At 37.9% G+C, this 23,369-nt stretch overlaps 1 protein-coding gene across 2 annotated transcripts in view; it reads right to left on the bottom strand.

The window, feature by feature from the left end:
- The window catches only part of ARK2N (arkadia (RNF111) N-terminal like PKA signaling regulator 2N), a 44,574-nt gene that overhangs the window by 10,182 nt on the left and 11,023 nt on the right, over positions 1-23,369 (bottom strand). The window contains exons 2-3 of one of the 2 annotated variants that reach the window (XM_068993900.1): positions 13,335-13,517; positions 704-830 (exon numbers count right to left, since the gene is read on the bottom strand). In XM_068993900.1, the coding sequence (XP_068850001.1) occupies positions 704-830; positions 13,335-13,517 (310 nt within the window). The remainder of the gene's footprint in view (positions 1-703; positions 831-13,334; positions 13,518-23,369) is intronic. The other variant, XM_068993901.1, reaches the window with a different exon arrangement.

Genomic DNA, 23,369 nt, shown 5'->3' with positions numbered 1-23,369 from the left:
AGAATGACAAACTTCACAAAATAATTTTTATTACTGCACACTAAGTCAATGTCCTACGGCTTTTTTAATTCCTAAGAAACAAGATACCCTAAATCACATGAACATCACCAGAAATATACTGTTAAGAACTGACTAAAGTAACTTGTAACTTTTCATGGAAGATAAGGGGAGGTGCTCTAAGAAGAGGTGTGATGTCAAATGTAGATTTTCCAATTATTTGTTCCCGATATATTTCAAGATAAACTGAAAGGCAAGAAAATATGGGTGAGAAGCGGGGAAGTATGGCGATACTTCTGCCGTAACTGAAAAATCTGTTAAGCCATCTAGCCATTTGCTAAAAATAAGAGAAAAACATTAGTTCTGGTTCACATACATGTGTGGCCAAGATGTTTCTGATATAAGACAATCTGCAATACATTCTGAAGCCCATCAAGTGTCTATAATCAAAATGTATTTCTTTTTTTTAATTTTACTTTAATATTTTTTATTTATTTATTTTTACTTTACAATACTGTATTGGTTTTGCTATACATCAACATGAATCCACCACGGGTGTATATAAGTTCCCACTCCTGAACCCAAAAATGTATTTCTTAAACTACAGGAAGCTGAGAAATAGCTCCCAACATTCATGCCAGCCATGCCATGGCATGCCATACCATGACATGCCATACCATTTTCTTCTCTCTGATTAATTTCCTACCTTGCGTGTTCCTGAACCCCCACAATCTCCACTTCACTATCTGAAGAGGCAATATTAATTTCTTCATTGAGTGGTGCATTGCCAGCAGATGTTTTCTCACTTGCTAGGAATCCTGGATCCAAATGACCTGAGAGAGAAAGAGGAGAAAAAACTAAGCACTATATTTTGATTCCTTAAGAGCAGCAGAAACATCACACTGATGGACTTCTCCTCAGTTTAATCACTGAAACAGAATGCCCTTATTAAAAGCTTGCCTCCATGAAAACTGTTACCTATGTCAAATTAAAAAAACAAAACAATACATACTGATTGTTAAAAGAATGTTCAAACAACACAGAAGTACCTAAGAACTCCAATTCTCTTCCTTTCTACTGCCATTCCTTAGGAGAAAAAATTCTAGAGTATTCTGACAAGTTTGTGTATATAAATGTAGGTATGTATATACTGCAATAATACTCTATTTTGTGATGCTTTTTGCATTAAATTCTACTCTGCTTTTAAATGACCTGTGGGTAGGTGTGTCTCCACTCAGGTCAAAGGAGTTCTCTACTGCTTATCATTTTAATATAACAAAATCCTAAACCAGACAAGCTCAAAGGCACAAATGGAGTAAATAAAAGGATTATTAATATCATAGTTACATTGGGAAACCTTACAAAAGATTTAATAATTTTCTCTCAATTTTAAACAATTTTAACAATCTTCTCTCCAGGAATCCAGACTTGACAAAATCAAACCCAAAGGAATTCCCTGGGCAGTCCAGTGGTTAAGACTGCACTATCACTGACGGTGGTGCAGGTTTGATTGATCTCTGGTTGGGGGTGGGGGGTGGGGGGTGGGGGAGTGGGGAACTGGACCCAAAACATCATCTAAAAGGGAAGACTAGAAGCAAATAGCAATTTTTGCCCTGAGAAACTGAAATATATAACCTGTATGTTGTTGACACTCCCCATTAGACAGAAAGCACCACACAATGCTTCACCCTGGAAAGCACTGGAGCCTATAAGGACTTTCTCACAAAGATCTTCACAAAGCATCTATTTCATGGTGCAATAAAATGCATTTTCCAACACTAAATGTGAATTTAATAGAACTGACTCTCAATACAGGTTAATGGCATAGCACCAAAGTACACAGCTGTTTAAACAATTCTAAAAAGAGTTAAAATTCAGAGGGATTCCTTGGCACTCCTCTGGTTAGACAGGACTTCACACTTCCAATGCAGGGGTTACAGGTTCAATACCTAGTCGGGAGAACTAAGATCCTACATGTCACAGCCAAAAAAAAAAAAGAAAACCAGAGACAAAGAGTTAAAAACCTATGTATTCAGTTCTTGAATATTCTGACTTAGAAGGATGAATTTCAGAATGTCTAAGAGTAAACATGGAATAAACAGAGTTGTAACAGGTATAAATTTTCATTTACTCTTTAAAGATGTATTTTTATTTAAATATATTATCATCTGATACAAAATTATTTCTCCCTATTAAAAAAAAAAATCCAACAACTGATGTTGTTATTCAGTCACTAAGTCGTGTCTGACTCTTGGAGATCCCATGGACTGCAGCACACCAGGCTCCTCTGTCCTTCACTATCTCCCAGAGTTTGCTCAAATTCATGTCCATTGGGTTGGTGATGCTGTCTAACCATCTCATCTGCTGCCGCCCCCTTCTCCTTTTGCTTTCAATCTTTCCCACCATCAGGGTCTTGTCCAGGGAGCTGCCTCTGCGCATCAGATGGCCGAAGAACTGGAGTGTCATGATCAGTCTTTCCAATGAATATTCAGTTAATTTCCTTTGGGACTGACTCAACTCCTCGCAGTTCCAGGGACTCTCAAGTCTTCTCCAGCACCGTATTTCGAAAGCATCAATTCTCTGGTGCTCAGCCTTCTTTACGGTCCAACTCTCACATCCATACCTGACTACTGGAAAAACCATAGGTTTGACTAGACAGATCTTTGTTGGCAAAGTAATGTCTCTGCTTTTTAACATGCTCTCTAGGTTTGTCATAGTTTCCTTCCAAGGAGCAAGTAGCTTTAAACTTCACAGCTGCAGTCACTGAACATGACTTTGGAGCCCAAGAAAATGAAATTTGTCACTACGCCCACTTTTTCCCTTTCTGTTTGCCATGAAGTGATGGGACTGGATGCCATGATCTTAGCCTTTTTTTTTTTCATGTTGAGTTTCTGGCTAGTTTTTTCACTCTTCTCTTTCACCCTCATCAAGAGGATCTTTAGGTCAACTAAACCAATATAAATAAGATTTTATATATACAACTCTCTCTTCCCTTCTCAACTTACTCGTATCTATGCTTCAAGGTCAAGACAAACCTTGTACTTTCATACTCCTGCAAACTTGTAATGTAATCCTTTTTGAAAATTTTGGACAGTCCCACAAGCATAAAAGACTTATAATTTATATACCCTCTGACCCTATAATCTCACCTCTGATAATTTAGCCTTACAGAAAACACTTTAAATAAACAGAGTCACGATGTCAAATGATACTCACCAGATTGCTATGTAGAAACTTGGGAAAAATATATGTATAACACACACAGAGTTACATATAACACTAAAACTATGTATGTGCTGGTTAAAAGCTATGAAAAGTAAATGATTGTGGGTCTTTTTTACAATTCTTTAATATTATTATTTCACCTTTTTTTCCTTCAATTGAAACTGATGCATATATGAGAAAACAGAAGATTAAAGTCTTCTAGATACAACCAGTGACTGAAACTGTATTACAGTCTGCACAGGCTTGTTAGTGGGCTTCTCAGGTGGTGCTAGTGGTAAAGAATCTGCCCTGCCAATGCAGGAGATGGAAGAGACACAGATTTCATCCCTGGGTCAGAAAGATGCCCTGGAAGAGGAAATGGCACCCCACTCTAGTGTTCTTGCCGGGAGAATTCCATGGACAGAGGAGCCTGATGGGCTACAATCCATGGGGCTACAAAGAATTGGACACAACTGAGTGTCTGAACACACGGCACATCAACTTGTTAATCCTATCTATATTAAAGAACAGATAGGATTCTGTGTGGTATGGGCAGTGATGTTGAACTCTACAAGCATGCAAAGGTGACATCCACCAGACAGACCCAGTTTTGTTAAACCTAGGGCGGCTGCTTAAGTGGGATTTGGTAAACCGAGATTCTTGCTCTGACCCCAGTACTTTGTTTGCGGCAAAGCTTTTTGTCTCATTTCCACTTCAGTGCTGTAGTTAGACTGCCGTCATGCACATAGTCCCAAACACACTGCTCGGGAGAAATACCAGTTGACACTCTCCCTTTTCTCCCAAACTTCAGCTTTTCCACAGTCAGTATTTCAAGCAGACTTGCTGTGCGTAGCTCTAACAGTATACTTCATCTATTTATTTCTAAAGTAAATTATTATTTATGACATGCTATGCACTGTGCTTGGGCTTCCCAGGTGGCTCAGTGGTTAAGAATCCGCTTGCCAAGCAGAAGACATGGGTTCAATCCCTGGGTCAGGAAGATCCCTGGAGAAGGAAATGCCAACCCACTCCAGTATTACTGCTTGGAAACTCCCGTGAACAGAGAAGCCTGGCGGGCTACAGTCCATAGGGTCACAAAAGAGCTGGACACGACTAAGCGACTAAGCGACAGCAAATGCTCTGCGCTCAGCGCTAGGACTACTACAGGGAACAAACAAGGGAGGCAGAGTTCCCACCCTCAACAAGCTTACAGTATATTCACGGATACCAAAAACCAGTCCGTTGGCATTATGGTGTGGAAACCAGTCTGAGAGGGAGGCAAAGAATGCCCTCCATGCACAGAGAAAAGGACCATTTCCTAGACTGGAGAACAATCAAGAACACTGAGCTCGCAAGGAAGAGCAGGCCCAGGTGAAGGAAAGCAGCGCAAGGAACACCATGTAGCCTTCAGGGTTGAAAATCACCCTTTAGGGTAAGATCTGGGGTAATGGTAGTAAAAAGAAAAAAAAAAAAAAGTAATGAAAAAGGAGCTGGTAAAGTCAGCAGAGGTCAGATCACGGGTAAGGAATCTGGACTTGACCTTGAAAACTAGGAAACCAATGAAGGATTTCGGCAGAGAAGTGACATGATCGGATTTTTAATTTAAAATTTTTTCAAGTATGGAAATAGAATGAGTAGCGGGACAAGAAATATTAGAGGCAAGGAAACCAGTTAGACTGCTATAGTTTCCAGGGTGAGAAATGGCTATGGCTGAACCAGGAAAGAAACAAAAGGAGGAACAGTCTGCATTTCTGTAAGAACACACAGTGAGTAACCTTGGAAATTAGGCAAAGGAAAAACTGACGCCAAGGTTTCTGATGTAGGTAACTGGTGGCATTCAGTGCACCAATGGACGTGTTGAGGGTGGCTGCTTAGGGCATGATGCTGCTGCTCAACAGGCAGTTGAAGTTACTACTGTTCTAAAGCTCAGGTCAGCGGTCTAGAGAGGAAATAATAGGTAAGTCCTCCCAATAGGGGAGAAGACAAAGTTCATCCAGAGGAATGAAGGGGGCCTAAAACAGAACCCTGACAAAAACCAGTAATTAAGGGATGGGCACAGGAAGAGGCGCTCACCAAGGTCAACCAAGAGACAGAAAGAAAACCTGAAGATATGAAGCCAGGGCACCATAAAGAGAGTATTTCTCGGAAGAAGTGCCTACAATGCCCAACAGAGAGACACAATAAGAGGAAGGACTACGTATAGCCCAGTAGAACAGGTGGTAAGATGACCATACACAACCCTGGCCTGGGGAACCTCAGAGGAATGATGGGACTGAAGCTACTGCAGCAAAGCAGGCTGAAGAAGAACAGAAGGGGAGAAGGAGCAGACACATTCGAAGACATCTGGCTATGGAGGAAACGGCAACAGACGGCACGAAGAGGAATACGGGTTTGAGGGACAGGGATGTGTGCGTGCATACAGTTATTTTTACTGGCCATATCTAGAAAAAAGGCAGAGAGCAAACAGCTTTGATGGCAGAAAGCTGAGGTAATCTTGATCTGTAAAGAATGCAGAGGGCCATCTGCAGAGCACAGGTGTGAGTAGGATAGCAGAATCAGTTTAGAGTAGGTTTAGAAAAGTGAGCTAGCCACTGTGAAGAAAGAATGATGCCTAAGCAAAGGAGGAAAGTGCTGGGCAGTACTGAGAGCCAAGGTGAGGCTGCAAATCAGGAAGTTAATATGACCCTCAACTTTTCATCTGACTTTCTCCAGCATGGATAAAGGCTCTAAAGTGTGCATCCAGGGATCAGATTTGGCCAGCTGAGTACAAGAAAGTCAACTATATAAGGAGCTGAGGATATCAGCAAAGGAGACTTGAGCTAAACAAACTAGATAGAGGAAGAGAAAAGCAACTAGGGGAGCTAAAAAAGGACTGTGTGATGGGTTCAATAAGGTAGAGGAATAGCGTAGCAGGAAGTAACACTCTAAGTATAGCTAAGCAAAAGGAGAAAGCATTAGGAAGAGATAAGAGGGAAAGCAATGGTTATGAGAAGTAAAATGTACTTCTACCCTCCCGGCCACTCACAAAATACAACCCTCTGGGGCTGCCCATCTGTCTGTCTTCTCCTGTGTGCGTGTGTAGTAAGTGGCTTCAGTCGTGTCCGACTCTGCGACCCTATGGACTGTGACCCGTCAGGCTCCTCTGCCCATGGATTCTCCAGGCAAGAAGACTGGAATGGGTCGCTGTGCCCTCCTCCAGTCTCGTCCCCTACTCAACTGTCTTCCTCCTTTGCTCCAGCCACCTACTACTCACCTTCCTACAACTTTTCCGCTGCCCTGTGGAATGCCAGCTCTATGGAAAAGGGCACTGAACATTCTCTTTGCCTCCTTGTGGAAACATGACTTTCTTGAAAATGCTGCCTCTCCTGCAGGCCTTTGATTCTGACACCTCAATGCAGCCATTTTCTTTATTGCTTGGTCTAAAAGTCAGTATAAGACAAAACAAGGCCAAAGGGTGGGGTGGGGTCGGGTGGCAGGATACAAACAAATTTCCTGGTGAGTGTTTACAACTCTAAACTAATGCTGTGAGTATTCTGCCACATTTCCTCTCAGAGCCATTAAATAAAATGTGCCACACACCAAGTCTGTGGGGTGCCATGCTCTACAAGAGACCCCATGGCATTTTCCAGTAAGTCAGGAATGCATCCACTCCTCCATTTCACAGCCAGGACGATCAGGCCTTTTCTCTCAATGTTACCCTCTTCGGAAAGTCGCACATTCCTCTGGAAGCCCCTGTGCAGAGGTGAACGCTCTCTGGCCTTCGGGTCACCCCTACACGGCCCCAGCCAACACCCCTAGACCTCAAAGGAATCCAACAGCAGAGCAGGGCCTAAAGCACACACAGAAGTGAGTCAAAGATGCACGAGGTTCTTCAAATACTGTCAGTCGTAGTAATCTATTCCTCTTCTAGAATAAGCTCTGCACGAAAAGCGTAAATATCACAGTTACCATATATTTGACTGAAAATAAAGCAGAAGATTTATATTCAGTTATTGTGGCAGCTGGCTGTCTGTGTAGTTCTTTGTGTGTGTAGCTTTTTGAAAAGATAACTTCTTTCATTTCATGAGAAAATTCTAAATTTCTGTCCTCCTACCTCCTACCTCTGACCTTTGCAACACATAAGTAAGTCAGAAAGTAGACCAGAAAAGGTAGTAACTAAATTATCAGGGCAAATATTTCCTTTTTTAAATCAGCTATCTAATGAGAACTAGTCGTAAGCCTATTTGCAGTATATAAAATTATTACACAGTGATGACAGTGGAATGTTAGGTATAAAAAAGGTTACTATCTTAAGTACTCATAGAGTTTCAAAAGAAGCAAATTATTACCTTGTGTTGAGCTTTTTCAACAAAAGTATTAAAAAACAACTTTAAAAACTAGTAGAAAAGGAGATTAGAAACCTGAAATCTTATAGTCCACATGTAGCAGGCAAACAAAATCTCCTTCACAAGACTTGATACGATAATTTTAAAGTGCTAACAACTGAAGCATGGTCATTCTGGTCTGGTTATAAAAAGCCCTGCTCTAAGAACAGGAAACCCAAGATTTTTTTTCTCTTCACTACAACTAAGCTTGTACTATGGACAAATCAAGATTACCAGCCCAATTTCAAGGATGGAGAGAATGTTCATAATCCACCTTCTTAAAAAGAAGGCTGATGGAAAAAATGAGATTTGCTTAGAATTTTTAATTTCTGAAGCAGGAGGACCTCTAAATTAGTTTAGTGTAATGACTGTACCAAAAGTACTTCAGACTTTAGCCTCTCTCGGCCTCATCTACATTTACAGTGAGTGAGCCTTCAAGTCTTTCCAATGAACATTGAGAGTTATCTCCTTTACAATTGACTGCTTTGATCTCCTTGCAATCCAAGGGACTCCAGCACCACTCAGTTCAAAAGCATCAATTCTTCAGCACTCAGCTTTCTTTATGGTCCAACTCTCACATCTGTACATGACTACTAGAAAAACTATAGCTCTGACTACATGGACCTTTGTCAGCAAAGTGATGTCTCTGCTTTTTAATATGCTCTCTAGGTCTGTCACAGCTTTTTTTCCAAGGAGCAAATGTCTTATAATTTCATGGCTGCAGTCACCATCCACAGTGATTCTGGAGCCCAAGAAAATAAAGTCTGTCACTGTTTCCACATTTTCCCCATCTATTTGCCATAAAGTGATGGGACCAGATACATGACCTTAAGTTTTTTAAATGTTGAGTTTTAAGCCAGCTTTTTTACTCTTCTCTTTCACCCTCATCAAAAGGCTCTTTAGTTCCTCTTCGCTTTCTGCTGTTTGGGTGGCATCATCTGCATATATGAGGTTATTAATATTTCTCCCAACAATCTTGATTCCAGCTTATGCTTCATCCAGCACAGCATTTCGCACGATGTACTCTGCGTAGAAGTTAAATACACAGGATGACAATAATAGTCTTGGCATACTCCTTTCCCAATATGCAAAAGAAAATACCATGGGGGTCTGTTGAACAGTGATGTCCATGTCCTATGATTCACAAAAATCTACATGATTTATGGCCCAATACATACATGTGCTTTCTTGATATACTACATCCTAGAGAAATTATCACACATGTACCAAAAGACACGTACAGGAAATGTTAATGGCAGCATCATTTCAAATCAGTCCATTGTTCCATGTCTAGTTCCAAATGTTGCTTCTTGACCTGCACACAGGTTTCTCAGGAGGCAGGTAAGGTGGTCTGGTATTCCCATCTCTTTAAGAATTTTCACATAACAATATAATAACCTTTGGGGGTAGATACTAGTTTTATCTCAGTTTTGACAGGAAAAACTGAGGCTCTGCATAACTTACGTGAGGTCACACAGTCTGTAAGAGGCTGCTGGTTCAAAATCCAGCTGTTTGCTCACAGGAGGCTGCCACCCACTACACTATTTAATTCTAGCATCAATGAGAAAAAGTAAACCTATGGCAAGGGCTGAAAAGGAAAGTTTAGGTCTTTTCTTGATCAGTGGCTTTCCTAATTTCAACTCTTTTGCCTTGGTTGAAACTAAAACTAAACAGTAAAAACTATTCTGCATAGTAGAACATCCAGTTGCTTAGAAAAAGAGACATGCTACAAGCCACTTAATGATTGCTTACGTGATTCTAAATGGAGGGCTGTAGACCTGGTCTGAAATGTTGCTATTAGACACTGAATATCCATCCTAAGTGGCTGGCTCAGATGGTAAAGAATCTGCCTGCAATGCGGGAGACCTGAGTTCAATTCCCGGGTCAGGTAGGTCCCCTGGAAAAGGAAATGGCAATCCACTCCAGTATTCTTGCCTGAAGAGTCCCATGGACAGAGGAACCTGGAAGGCTAACAGTCCACGGGGTCGCAAAGAGTCAGACATGACTGAGCAACCAGCGCAGTGTACAGAGACCCTCAACAGTCCAACTCAGTGCCTGGAGTTTATTCTATTGGGAGGGAGAGGAGGAAGATTATGATTAATTAACTACTACAACAGTTATCTTAAACTCCAAACACAAGAATGGTGATCTAACTGATACTAATAGTCCAAGTCTCAAAACTATACACTGGCAATGGAGCATAAATTCTATGAACATTTTGTTATGATACAGTAAGTATATTCAAATTCACAAAACAAATTCCGACTATGACAATTACATCAAGACTAGAGGGTATTCACTTCAGTTCAGTTCAGTCCTTCAGTCGTGTCCAACTCTCTGTGACCCCATGAATCGCAGCACGCCAGGCCTCCCTGTCCATCACCAACTCCCGGAGTTCACTCAGATTCATGTCCATTGAGTCAGTGACGCCATCCAGCCATCTCATCCTCGGTTGTCCCCTTCTCCTCCTGCTCCTAATCCCTCCCAGCATCAGAGTCTTTTCCAATGAGTCAACTCTTCGCATGAGGTGGCCAAAGTACTGGAGTTTCAGCTTTAGCATCATTCCTTCCAAAGAAATCCCAGGGTTGATCTCCTTCAGAATGGACTGGTTGGATCTCCTTGCAGTCCAAGGAACTCTCAAGAGTCTTCTCCAACACCACCGTTCAAAAGCATCAATTCTTCGGCGCTCAGCCTTCTTCACAGTCCAACTCTCATATCCATACATGACAACTGGAAAAACTATAGCCTTGACTAGACGGACCTTAGTCGGCAAAGTAATGTCTCTGCTTTTGAATATGCTATCTAGGTTGGTCATAACTTTTCTTCCAAGGAGTAGAGTAAGCGTCTTTTAATTTCATGGCTGCAATCACCATCTGCAGTGATTTTGGAGCCCCAAAAAATAAAGCCTGACACTGTTGCCCCATCTATTTCCCATGAAGTGATGGGAGCGGATGCTATGATCTTCATTTTCTGAATGTTGAGCTTTAAGCCAACTTTTTCACTCTCCTCAAGAGGCTTTTTAGTTCCTCTTCACTTTCTGCATACCTGAGGTTATTGATATTTCTCCCGGCAATTTTGATTCCATCTTGTATTTCTTCCAGTCCAGCGTTTCTCATGATGTACTCTGCATATAAGTTAAATAAGCAGGGTGACAATATACAGCCTTGATGCACTCCTTTTCCTATTTGGAACCAGTCTGTTGTTCCATGTCCAGTTCTAACTATTGCTTCCTGACCTGCCACCTGCCAATGCAGGAGGCACAAGGGACTTGGGTTTAATCCCTGAGTTGGGAAGATCCCCTGGAGACAACAATGGCAACCCACTCCAGTTTTCTTGACTGGAAAATTCCATGGACAGAGGAGCTGGGTGGGCTCCACTCCACGAGGTTGCGAAGAGTTGGATATAACTGAGTACACACACACATACATTACTCACATACCTGCATGTCAGATTTAAAACTCTCATACCTGCATGTCAGATTAAAAAAAAAAAAAGACTCTGAATGATCAATAAATGGCTTCATAAGAAAATACCATGGGGATCTGTTGAACAGTGATGTCCATGTCCTATGATACACAAAAATCTACATGATTTATGGCCCAATACATACATGTGCTTTCTTGATACACTACATCCTAGAGAAATTATCACACATGTACCAAAAGACACATACAGGAAATGCTAATGGTAGCATCATTTCAAATAGCACCATAAATGTTCAAGAAGAGAGTGGGTACGTCTGTTGTCATATATGCATATGCTGGAATACTAAACAGCAGTGAAAAGTGAATGGACTACAACAGTACTTAATAAGAACAAACTTTACAACATGCTGAACTAAAAAAAAAGCAAGTGGCAAATGATTACCTTTTATGTAATACTACTTAGTATTTAAACATGCTTGTTTACAGATACAAAGCAAATGCAGTAAAACCATGAAGGAATACATAGGAATACCGAATATTAAGTATCAATTTCAGGGGACTTCCCTGGTGGTCCAGTGGCTAAGACTCTGAGCTCCCAGTGCAGGGGGCCCCAGTTCGAACCCTGGTCAGGGAGCTAGATCCCACATGCTACAACTAAGACCCAGAGCAGCCAAATAAATAAATAAAATTAAAAAAAAAAATCAATTTCAAGGCAGTGCTGGAGTGGAGAGAGAAGAATAGAGGAAGGAAGTCATGCATGTTTGCCTCATCAAATACTTCTGTCATGTTTTATTTCTTAGAATTTAGAGCTAAGCACCAAAGGCTAATGTTGTTTTAAATGATCAAGCTAACAATTACCTGAACCTAAAAATGTGAAGCTTCCCCACCCCCACCAATGCTAATGACTTTAATGATATTGTAAGATGCCCAAATGCTGCACTATTAGGTTAATTCATATTAGACTGCTAAATTGGTTGTAGATCAGAAACTCAATTATTAACAATTCCAAAGAGTTCAACCTAATATTAAAATTCTCTATGAAAAGCAAATAAAACCAAACAGTAACTGTTCATATTTTCCCTAACAATTCACAATAAAGTGGTCTACATCTACCGACCAGACTGCATTTAATGTTACAATATATACACAATACACAGTAATAAACACTTAAAAGACACTTGTTGGACAAAGCAAGTGTTTATACAAATAAAAACTGAAATCCAGAGGAGAATCACCTTGTCCAAGGTTAATTAGGCAGTTAGCAGTAACAACAGAGTTAAAACTAAATCAAGGTCCTGTTCCAAAATTAGTCACAATAAATTAATCGGAAGCTCAACAAATAAAGAGAAACTTTTTTATTTAATTATAATCAGGGATTATGAATGAATTAATGACAATGATCTGTAGAACTGTCTTTTACTTCCTAACAACTTCAATATAAAAAGTTCTAAATCATAGCCCACTGCTATTTTCGTAACACAAAAACTCATTTCCCATAAAAATAATATTCTAGGTAGTTATTAAGCCAATGGAATTTATAAGTTAACTAGAAAACTAAAATCCTTCTATAACAATAACGAAAATACACACTATAGAAGAAGTCTGTCTCTCAATCCCCTCTACCTCTTTTCTTAAACTTTTCTAAAAACACTAGTACTTTTAGAAAAAGGTTTAAATTAGAAAGAATGTTGGAAGAAAGAGGTTTGAGGAACATACTGAAGGAGACTTGGAGGCATTGTGCAAGGTTTTCAAAGGTAACAGCAACAGGTTTCTTAGAGAATAAAACATCACTCTTAAGAATCATCACAGAACCAAGATAAACAATGCAAGACAGGGAGAAAGATTTTCCTGAGAGACAGCAACTGAAGAGTTGGAAAAGACAAAATGAGGACTGGTGTGCAGAAATTAACAGTGTGGCACTTCAGTGAACAGTCCACAGGGCAAACTGAAACAGCTCACTTCCCCAGACTGCAAGGTCACTCCCTGTTCAGAGTTAAGTGCGGGAATCCACTGGTGGGGGCAGGGGGGATTGAGGGTGGGGGGTGGGAGGCAGTATCAGGTCATCCGGCTGATTTTTACATATGTTAGGCATTTTTAACTCAAGATGTCTACTGAAATCTACCTATGCCTACAATGATATTCTCATTTTTGCTTTCTTCTGATTAGTAAAGACAAACGACATGCTATCCAAATCTTTTCAGTTACAAAGGGCATCCTGGATAGCTGCAATCATCTAATGTTAGATGTTTCTAGTTGGCCTGCTTTCCTAAGCAAGGAAAAGAGCTGCCAGGACACATGCATATTATACCATCAGAGAAGGAGGGGTAGGGATAGGGAGACCAACCTGCCTCCGCATTCAGCTCCTCTAGAAGCCCGCTGGTCCTCCAGGTAGCTCCTGTGTCCTGGCCTCCTACAGAATTACTGTGCTCTTGAACTACTGCAGCCGCCAATAAATTGTCCACATTTACCACTTCTGGCTCAGAGCCGGTGTCAGACATATCATAATGAGCTACAACTGGAGGTCCATCTAGGGAGGAAAGAAAATGTATACTTGTATCTAACTCGTGGGGTGAAAAATACTTCTATAACTAAAAGCCCCCTACATGCCTGTTGCCTTTATCTTCTTATTCTACCTAGTCAGAAAAGCTGCACTTTATACAATCTAATTATTTTGTACATGAAATGAAAGTGAAAGAAATACTCCAGCTTACAAAGATGAGGGACACATTTGAGAAGGAGGAAAAAGGGTGTTATTATGAAGAACAAAGACAAGACTATACTAAACAAAAGTTACATTCAATTCCTGTCATTCTGCTAAAGGGCAAAAGATTAAGAGAAAGGGGACGACTATAGAGAAGGTAAAGCTGATTTTTTAAAGGAAACACTGATACAAACTATTAAAACTGAATTTATATTTTTTTAAGAGGATCAACCTAGTTTCTTCCTCTTAGTAGCTAATACTAAAAGTCCCTAGTAGAATCAGAGAAGAAAGTCAAATATATATTTTCCTACTTCAAGAGCTCTACTTGACCAACATCTATTTCCAGTAAAGCCCTTTTATAATATTAGGGATGTTATATATTTTACAACATTCTATAAAAAGATGAGTGCGTGCTCAAGTCAGGTCTGACTCTTTGCCAGGTTCCTCTGTCCATGGGATTTTACAGGCAAGAATATTGGGGTGGGTTGCCATTTCCTACTCCAGGGGATCTTCCAGACCCAGGGATCCAGCCTGAATCTCCTGTACTGCAGGCCAATTCTTTACCACTGAGCCACCTGGGAAGCCCCCAACAAAAAGATAATACTCATAAAATTCTTCTTCAGGATTTGGATGTCTTGTGAGGGATATTTCTATTGTCTTTTCCCTGAGAAAAACAACCAGGTGACACTCCAAGGAAGTGATACACAATCTTATGGGTTATTTGAGAGGAAGATATTAAAACTTTTGGAAAAATAAAGAGAGCCCTTCTACCTCCAAATCACCCTAACTTGCTTAAAAGGGCAGCTGAGCTCTGAAGTAAGTACACTGCAGTGATTCATGCTAAATAATTGAATATTCATGCTTTAAAATGCTAGTGCTACCTTTTCTAATATAAAAGTAAAAAGCAAAAATCATTTTCAATCAACTATGAAGCATATCCCTTACTACTAACTGCCATTTTTGAATATTATGCTTTTTCTCTCCCAACAGTTATAAAGCAAATCACTTAATTCCAGGAAAAAATTTTTTAATATCTAATAAATTAACAGTAAACACACCTATTTTATGAAACTCTTGACTATGAAGGAATACATATGCCAATGAATCATTAAAATAGAACACAATGAAGGATTACTGTTTTAATACAAACATCCATTGTGTAAACTTTCACTAAACAAAACATGAAACACACTTGGGGTACTTATCTCTTAAGACTAAGTTCCCAAACCATAGGCTTATGCAGCAACATTTTTAAAATAAAAAATGACCAAACATAAAAGTAAATGAGTTGTTAGGTGCCACCGTATAAGGAACAGACATGTCACAATGTGAAATTCTGACGATCATGACAATTTCAGCTGACTACTTAAAAATAATTTCCAATTTCCCCAAAAGGGTACATCGAGTTCATAAAATTCAACAGTGTGGCCTTAGTATCAGTTAGTAATAGATTTTAGACCAAACAGTAAAATATTGGTTCATGTTTGCGGTTTTTCTTTTCAGAAAAGAAAAGAAAGCTGTATCATTTACGGAGTTCTCGTCAGAGTTCAAAATGATTATTATGGAATCAAGATAATGTGGGATGTCCAAATATTTGGTTGCAGAAGATATGAAGGTCAAGTACAATATTGACTATTTGACCAAATATTCTATTTTTTAAAGGGTTTTATTAAGTGTTTTTTTGTGTTTGGAAAAAAAATAATAAAAGAGACTTATTTAAAAATTTGTATCACAAATACCATTCACAACCTCTTGCCCTCACACTCCCCCACCCCACAACTCACAACCACCCAACTGAGGCAACAGGTCAACAGTCAAGTCAAAATTGTACCCACTCCTACACGAAACTCATGCAAAAAGTGTAAGTGCAGATGTGCATGCAGAGTAACATCACCTACCCATGGAAATAACTTGTCTGAAAGTCTTCATCAGTAGGATATACAAGCATAAACTTGTTATCTGGCTTCATTCTTGTATCTTCCATATTTCCAAACAGCACACCTTATAGCTTAGCTTAAATTTAGTATTCATCATAAACAAAGACAGTAATATTTTCACATTTTAATTATACTTAAAATTAAAATAAATTATCACTGTCATTTTTCATATCTAATATATTCAAACAATGACAAGTCAGTACTATATAAACTTTAATAAAGTCAAGGAAAGGTTGTTTTTCCAATTTTGCCTTCCAACAAGAAATCACAATTAAGCATCTTGTGTCCCAAGGTCATCTCACACTATCAGCAAACCAAAATTAAGTAAGACATGTTTAAAGAACTAAGCATCAAGGCTTGGATTTTGAATATTAACTAACTAATGGGGACAATTTATGGTATTCTTTTAAAACATGATTTCTGCTACACAGCAAAATTAAGAGGTAAGATCCTTTTAAAATAAGTATCTCTTGAAAGAAAAAAATAAAAGCAAACCACTAAGAGGAACTAGAAAAACCAGGAACAGTAATAACAGAAGCAGCTATCTATGCTTCTAATTTGATTCTATCGATTTATTACAGGAGGGAATAAGCATGAAGCTATTTTTCTTCCTCTGACTTGATTGTTCCTCTAGGATGCTAAAACAACTGCGCTGCTACAGTTTTGACTTTTAAAACATCAAAATAGCAACTTCAAGTAAAATTACACATGGAAACATTTCCAATTTAAAATGCAGTCACTAAGCATTCCATGTTTACAACATAAAAGGTTATTCAAACTGCACATTCTCCCATTTGGTATCTGTCAACCATACATCATCAATTATAATGATGAACTTTGTTTTTCTATAGTCATTAAAAGAATCTCTCTATAAAGGTAAATTTAACTACTTGGTCTGTGGTTAATCCAAGTGCTGTGTCTGATTTAAGTATCTTGAAATTCTCGCTGATCACAAGAAAAATAAAATGTTCAGCAATCCACTGCTTCATTTAAGAACATCAACTTGGTCTATCTCGTGCTAGACAGGTTTGCATCCGCTCTCTGACCTCCTAGTTTATAAACAGGTTCTAACTTTTCGAATACCAAAATACAGGTGTGGGACTCTCCAAACGGTCCAGTGGTTAAGACTCTGCGCTTCCACTGCAGCGGGTGCAGGTTCGATCCTGGTCAGGGAACTAATATCCAGCTTGCCGCACAGTTCGGCCAAAAAAGAAAAATGAAACGAGACATACAGATCTATCTATTCATCACACATTCCTACTACAGTGGAGTTTACCCCTATGTGACTTTAAATCTTCTGTATTATCAACAGTGTTTAATTTTATGAATTAGTCTTCTTTTCAGTCAAATGCGTTCTCTTCTAAATCTCATGGAAACAATTTGAATCATGAAAACAAAACACAAAGCAAAACAAAGCCTAACATCCATCCTCTATTACATCTGTCTTTCCAAATTCCTCTTTCCAAAGCTGACAACCAAAAGCACAGAATTTTAAAACTATGTAATACATAAGTTACCAGTCCCATTTTACAGATGAGAAATTTTGAGTCCTAGGTAGGTAAAACCAGCGTAGTTTACAGTTGTTCTCAGTGGTGAGGGAATGGGAAATACACAGGGTAAGACTGGGAGCAGTATATGAAGTGCATAGACTTTGGGCAGCAAATACACAGGTTAAAATCCTGCCTACTTCTTCTCAACCTAGGACTCAGCTTGTTCACAGGGTTATGATGAAGGTTAAAATATGACACAGAACACAGTAGTTCAAATACTGGTCCACCTGCCCACCTTTCCATTATAAATTAGCACTTAACCCTACTTCTTTGTTTGCTTATGTTTGTGTAAACTCTGCATACAAGAAGCTTTCAGAAAACATCACTGCCTGAGTTGGTGCCTTCTACTGGTCATGGATTAACCCAAATTGTTAAGTAAATGCTTTGCTGGGATTCATAAGGTCATCACATACGTGGCTTTTGTATTTTTATTTTTGTTTGAAGTGAAATGTTAGCTTAGATGTATTCATATGAAAGTGTTTTAAAGCCAAATAGAGGTCACTTTGGATTATCCCATATTTGGCATCATTCTTGCCTACAAAGCCCTTCCACTAACACAAGTGTTGTCAGACTCCCAGTATGAAATCTAATCAGATCTGGGAATCAGAGATTCCTCTTGTATCCCATGGACATCTGGAAACGTCACTCCTCCTTCTCTATTGCTAAATCTTCGTCCCAAGGGAAGGTGGAGCAACAGACAAACAGCGTTTACTCATTCAATTCCCATTTCAATGACTACAGTAATATACAACAAAGACCAGAATAAATTCCTTTTCTGTTTTACTACAGCCAGTTTCCCAAAACCCCTCATAGAAGATGAAAGAAAAAAACTTTCTTGCTGCTGTCAAAGGACCCCACAGAAGTTCTGTCTCCCTAGTCACAAAGGTCCTAAGCTCAGTGCCATTATCTACAACATCCAGAGAAAGTGGGAGGAGGTATAAGTCACTCTCAGTCTCACTCCAATAGTGAGATTCAAAAGTTACACCTAAAAGAAGAGTTCTCAGAAATTACCTAGCCAAGCACTTTAGGAAGGAGGAGCATGTGTATGGTAGCCAAGTTAGGAAAAGAAATGTAGGGAAAATGAGGTGTGAGCCTTAGGGATTCAAAGAAAGAAGCAAACCTCAATAGTTGGAAGGGACATCTGCAGTTAGCAGAACCTACCTAATAAAAACTAACTTTTTAGTAACACATCTAAATATTTACCAAGATGGAAAATTATTATTTGGAATAAGAAAAAATAAAATACCTTAGAAAATACATATGTTGTATTTTATTACTATTAATCTACATATATATGTAATATATGTACACACATACACAAAGAACCATTTGAATAAAAGCAGTAACTTTCAAAGCATCTCTTGGAAAAGATAACTGTATCAACCAGAAAAGACAAAAAGTGCCATTTCTAAAAAAACAACTTTAAATACCCAAAACTGGGTATTTTTTCTTTATAGTATTATAAAGCTATTTTAGTAAAAAGAAAAATAAGATAGTGCTAAATGAAGTGCATAAAATGCAGCAATATGCACTGAAATTGTCATAAGTTAAAAAATCATTTTTAAATAAAAATGAATTGATGCCTGTTTTGTGCTTTTCCCGTTATAGTCAACTCAATTACTAAAAATTTAGATGTTCAGTTTACAAGGGAGAAATAAGAGTTTTAAGGATTACATCTGCTCTTACATCATACTGACAAATGACAGGTCATTTTGCCCAGAGAAGTTACCTAAAATACTGATGAACAGTTAACTTTGAAAGTATCAAAGAGGTAAAAGGAAATATTCTAGATTAAATACAGAAAACAGGACACTTGGAGAGGTCACCACCTTTCAATTTATCTTTGTATTTCAAGGACAAATCCACAATTTCTGTTCTGAGGATTCAGATCAATGGAGAAGAAACCTAAAACATCTACACTACATACAGGAAGGAAGAACATGAAAATCTGATATGACTTCAGCCACATCCTCGTATCTATGTACCCTGCTAAAGACACATCCATTCAGCTTTTTGATTATTCCTCAAGGTAGGCTACATTTTGCTATTTTCTAAACAGTCTTCAATTTTTAACAGGGTAACTCAGAAGGACATATAAAGGAGAATCTCCACCTTTTATGTTAGCACTGATATTTTGTTACTTCCTTTTTCAATATACCAACTGCAAAAAGACTTAAAATTATCTGAAAAACACCATGTAAAATCTATTATTAGTGATATTACCTACAAACTAATGCCATTCATTTCATTACGGAAAAGCAGGTTTCTGTACTAAGGAACACCTAATGTGAATTAACTGCTAGGGAATCACTATAACTAATGTAAAAGGATCCTAAATAGAGTAACATTTCTATTAGTAATAAAGAAACATTTCTTTTTAAAAATTTTTATTTATCTAGGTCAACTGATACAGTTCAAATGCAGAATTAGGTAAAAGATACAAAGAAAATGCAGTAAAAATAAAAATCACAGCAATTTGACAACACTCTTCCCAAATCTTAAAGTTATAAGACTTCATTATCAAAGAATACACTTCCTCATGGATTATTATTTCTTCATTTCTTAACGTGTCTTCTAATGTATGTTGTAGTAATTTAAGACAATATGAAAAGATCTATTCATTACTTTGGTTTCAATCTCCACTAACTTTTCCTAAACTTCAGAGAAATTAAAAACAGAATCAAGAAAAAAATGAAAAGTAAAGAACTTGGAAGTTTTCACATTGATAACTATTAATGTACTCATACAACTGTTCTAGACAGATTAAAAACGACAAGTTTCTTATCTGTACAATGACTGAGGGCATATACGCCATTTTTAGAGAAGATTTTGAGAATTATTCTTTGAGAACAATTTTTATTAGAACAAATTTAATAAAAAATTAATTAAATTTCAGTTTAATAAATCTGCTTAAATTGTTTTGATATTGTGTTTTCTCATATGTGAAATCCCACAAAATCTTTTCCATTGTGCCCTCACTATTCTATTTAAATAATTCGAACAGGAGAGGAAATCAATACAAGCTAAGCAAAATTTAACAGGTAATTATTTCTAAAAGTCACCTTCTGTAAAATAACCTGCCCATGTTATCTGACTTGCATATAAACCTTAAGCAATAAATTTCACTAAATTGTGCTATATCTCAACCTTCAGTTCAGATCTGCTGTTAAATACACATAACTAAGGAATGACGAAAGCAATGAAGCAAAATAAACGAATTTGTGTATATTCTTTTACTCAGTCTGCTAATGAAACAAACAAGCAGTCCAAATCTTTACCTGATAATCTAAAAAATCAATTTTCCCCTCTAACTTAATCACTCTAACCTGTATATGGCAATTTTTTTTTTACACACATTTTGGAAGCAATGAATGGATATATTAGTGACCTGAATCCATTAAAATCCCTGTAGACTATTGCATAGTTATGTTTCCAGCACAACCTGCCAACTATAGCATTAATAAGAATACAGGATTATTTCATAATTCTGAAGGTCCACACACCTACATGAGCATGTGCACAAACACACAGTCTTAAGACTAGGCTTATTCCTTTGACTTAGTAACAAAAAACAGGCTTTTCTCTTGGAGCCCCCAAAATGACAGATCCTTTAAGTAAAAAAAAAAACTTCATGCAAAATGTTAAGTTTTAAGATTTTAATTTTATTGTTTTGTGTTCTAACTTAAATTTTTGAGCTCCTATTACACTCAAGTTTTAATAATGCATACAAATTACACATTAATATAACTGAAAGGTATTGTGCAATGAGAGGCTCAAATAACCTGGTAATTCTAATCTTAATCTGCTGGTTAAATTTTCTTACAAATGATTAGGATCTAATATCCTACAGCACTGAACTAGGAGACTAGGCAGAAAACAGTCTGTAGATAGATGATCAGAAAACATATTCACCAGCGAGCCCCCTTAAATACCAGCAACTAAACTGCATATGTAGACATTAGAGAGACGACATAATCCAAATATGGGATAACAGTCTTCATTTTAATCTTTCCTCTATTTCTTTCAGAATTGATCCTTTTCTTGAAAACTGGACTGATTAAAATGAGCAAAGATATTTTAAATAAACAATCTGCGTTTGTCTTCTCTTTCTTTTCTTGCAGTCGTTCCCTACAAAGCACTGCAATATGCCAGTCCTCAGTGACTCTCCAAAGGTCATCTCCCTGCTGATCTCCCAAGCTTCCCACAGAAGCAGAGGGGCCACTGTCTGGCTTGCCCTGGGGCCTGTAGACACTGATGGCAGCCATATTTGGGAGCACATTCTCCTGGGATTATACTCTTTTCTTTTATTAACCTTTTATTTGGTATTAGGGTACAGCTGATTAACTGGGTAGCCAATTAACAATGTTGTGACAGTTATATGTGGACAGCAAAGGGACTCAGCTATACATATCTACAAGCATCCATTTTCCGCCAAACCCACCCACCCATCCAGGCTGCCACATAACACTGAGCAGAGTGGGATTATATTCTTAAATAAAAAGCATTTCAACCATGTCTAGATCAACACTAGATATGATCTAGATCAATTAAAAGACATTTCTGTCCAGCATTAGCCCTTTATACACCACAAAAAACCCCAAACAGGATATATTCCCTATACTTAAAATTCTAGGAAAATTAAGCCAATTTAAGGTAAGTTAAGGGAAGACCAGGGTTCCCTGGTAGCTCAGCTGGTAAAGAATCCACCTACAATCCAGGAGACTCCAATTCGATTCCTGGGTTGGAAAGTTCCCCTGGAGAAGGGATAGGCTACTACCCATTCCAGGATTCATGGGCTTCCTTGGTGGCCCAAACAGCAAAGAATCCCTAGGTTGAGAAGATCCCCTGGAGGAGGGCATGGCAACCCACTGCAGTATTCTTGCTTGGAGAATCCCCATGGATAGAGAAGCCTTGTGGGTCCATGGGGTTGCAGGGAGTCGGACACGACTGAGCACCCAAGCACAGCACAGAGCAAGGGATGAGCACTAGGCACTTCTAAGATAATACCTATATAAAAATGCCACCACATAATCCAAAAATAATTTCCACTTCTTAGTACGCATTTAGACTATGATCTTAGGAATACAGACTCTGCCTCAGTGAAGGAGAATAATCCAAAACAGCAGTCAAGTTTTTAAAAAACTATTAAAACTACTTCAAATAGTTAATACTTCTTTGTCCACAATACAAAAACAAATTTTTCTGAAAGAAGAATTTTTAAATCAGACAATCCGGAAAAAGCATAATTATTTTAAAGCATATTAAAAAAAAAAAGACTACTGTGTTTCAAAACAATACTCCTTAAGACAGCAACACATTTTCAAGACACCATGACAAACTGAAAATCAGGGGAAAAAATTGTATGTATGTTTCTGTTACAAAATTATTCTTTAGGTTAAACTTTTCAAACCACAAAATATAAAATTGTTTTGGAATAAATTTGTATATTTTAGCATATATTCTATGAATTAAATCAGTACATTCTGGTGTTCCTCTTCTTTCTATTAAAACCTCTTTCGGTATCTTTATACAAATTTATGTAGAAAAGGCTTCCTCAAATTTATTATGTTCGACACCTTCTCAAATAGTTAGAATATTTTTACCTTGAATATCAATTATTAAAACTTTGGCTTGATAATTCCACTCGACTGACATTTTTCTCTTTTAGGCAAAAAAGAAAAATCTGTAGATTTCCCTACTCCATTATCTAATAACAACAAGGATCAGAACATATCCAGTCAATACTAAGAATAATGTCTACATTATTTTTTATGTTATTCTTAAAGGATTCATTCATGTTTTCTATTTTAAAAATAAAAAGCATTTCACTAATGCTTAATATATGAAACATTAAATCATGAAACAAAGAAGAAATCCGTTAAGTTCTTGAAGCAGTTATGCATGCATAGAAAAGCAGTCATGTTAACATGCTGAAATTGACATTTTCTTATATATAAAAATCCATGTCTAGTAAAATCTGTGATCCCAGGGAGAAGCCGAATACAGAACAAACTTCCCCGAAAACATCTTAATTTCAAATAAATATTATAGATTAGCCAAAAACTTCTCACCCCAAACCAATATGCTCTTCTTATTGGCATAAAACAGGAAAGGTAAAAAAATATTAGCTGAAGTAGTTTACAAGTGCTGTGCTATCATGTCAGAGAAAAACCCGTCAGTTATAACTCTCC

The sequence above is a fragment of the Capricornis sumatraensis genome, chromosome 21 (assembly GCF_032405125.1).
Source record: "Capricornis sumatraensis isolate serow.1 chromosome 21, serow.2, whole genome shotgun sequence".
Taxonomy (NCBI): Eukaryota; Metazoa; Chordata; class Mammalia; order Artiodactyla; family Bovidae; genus Capricornis; species Capricornis sumatraensis.
This window is presented reverse-complemented; position numbering and strand designations above follow the sequence as displayed.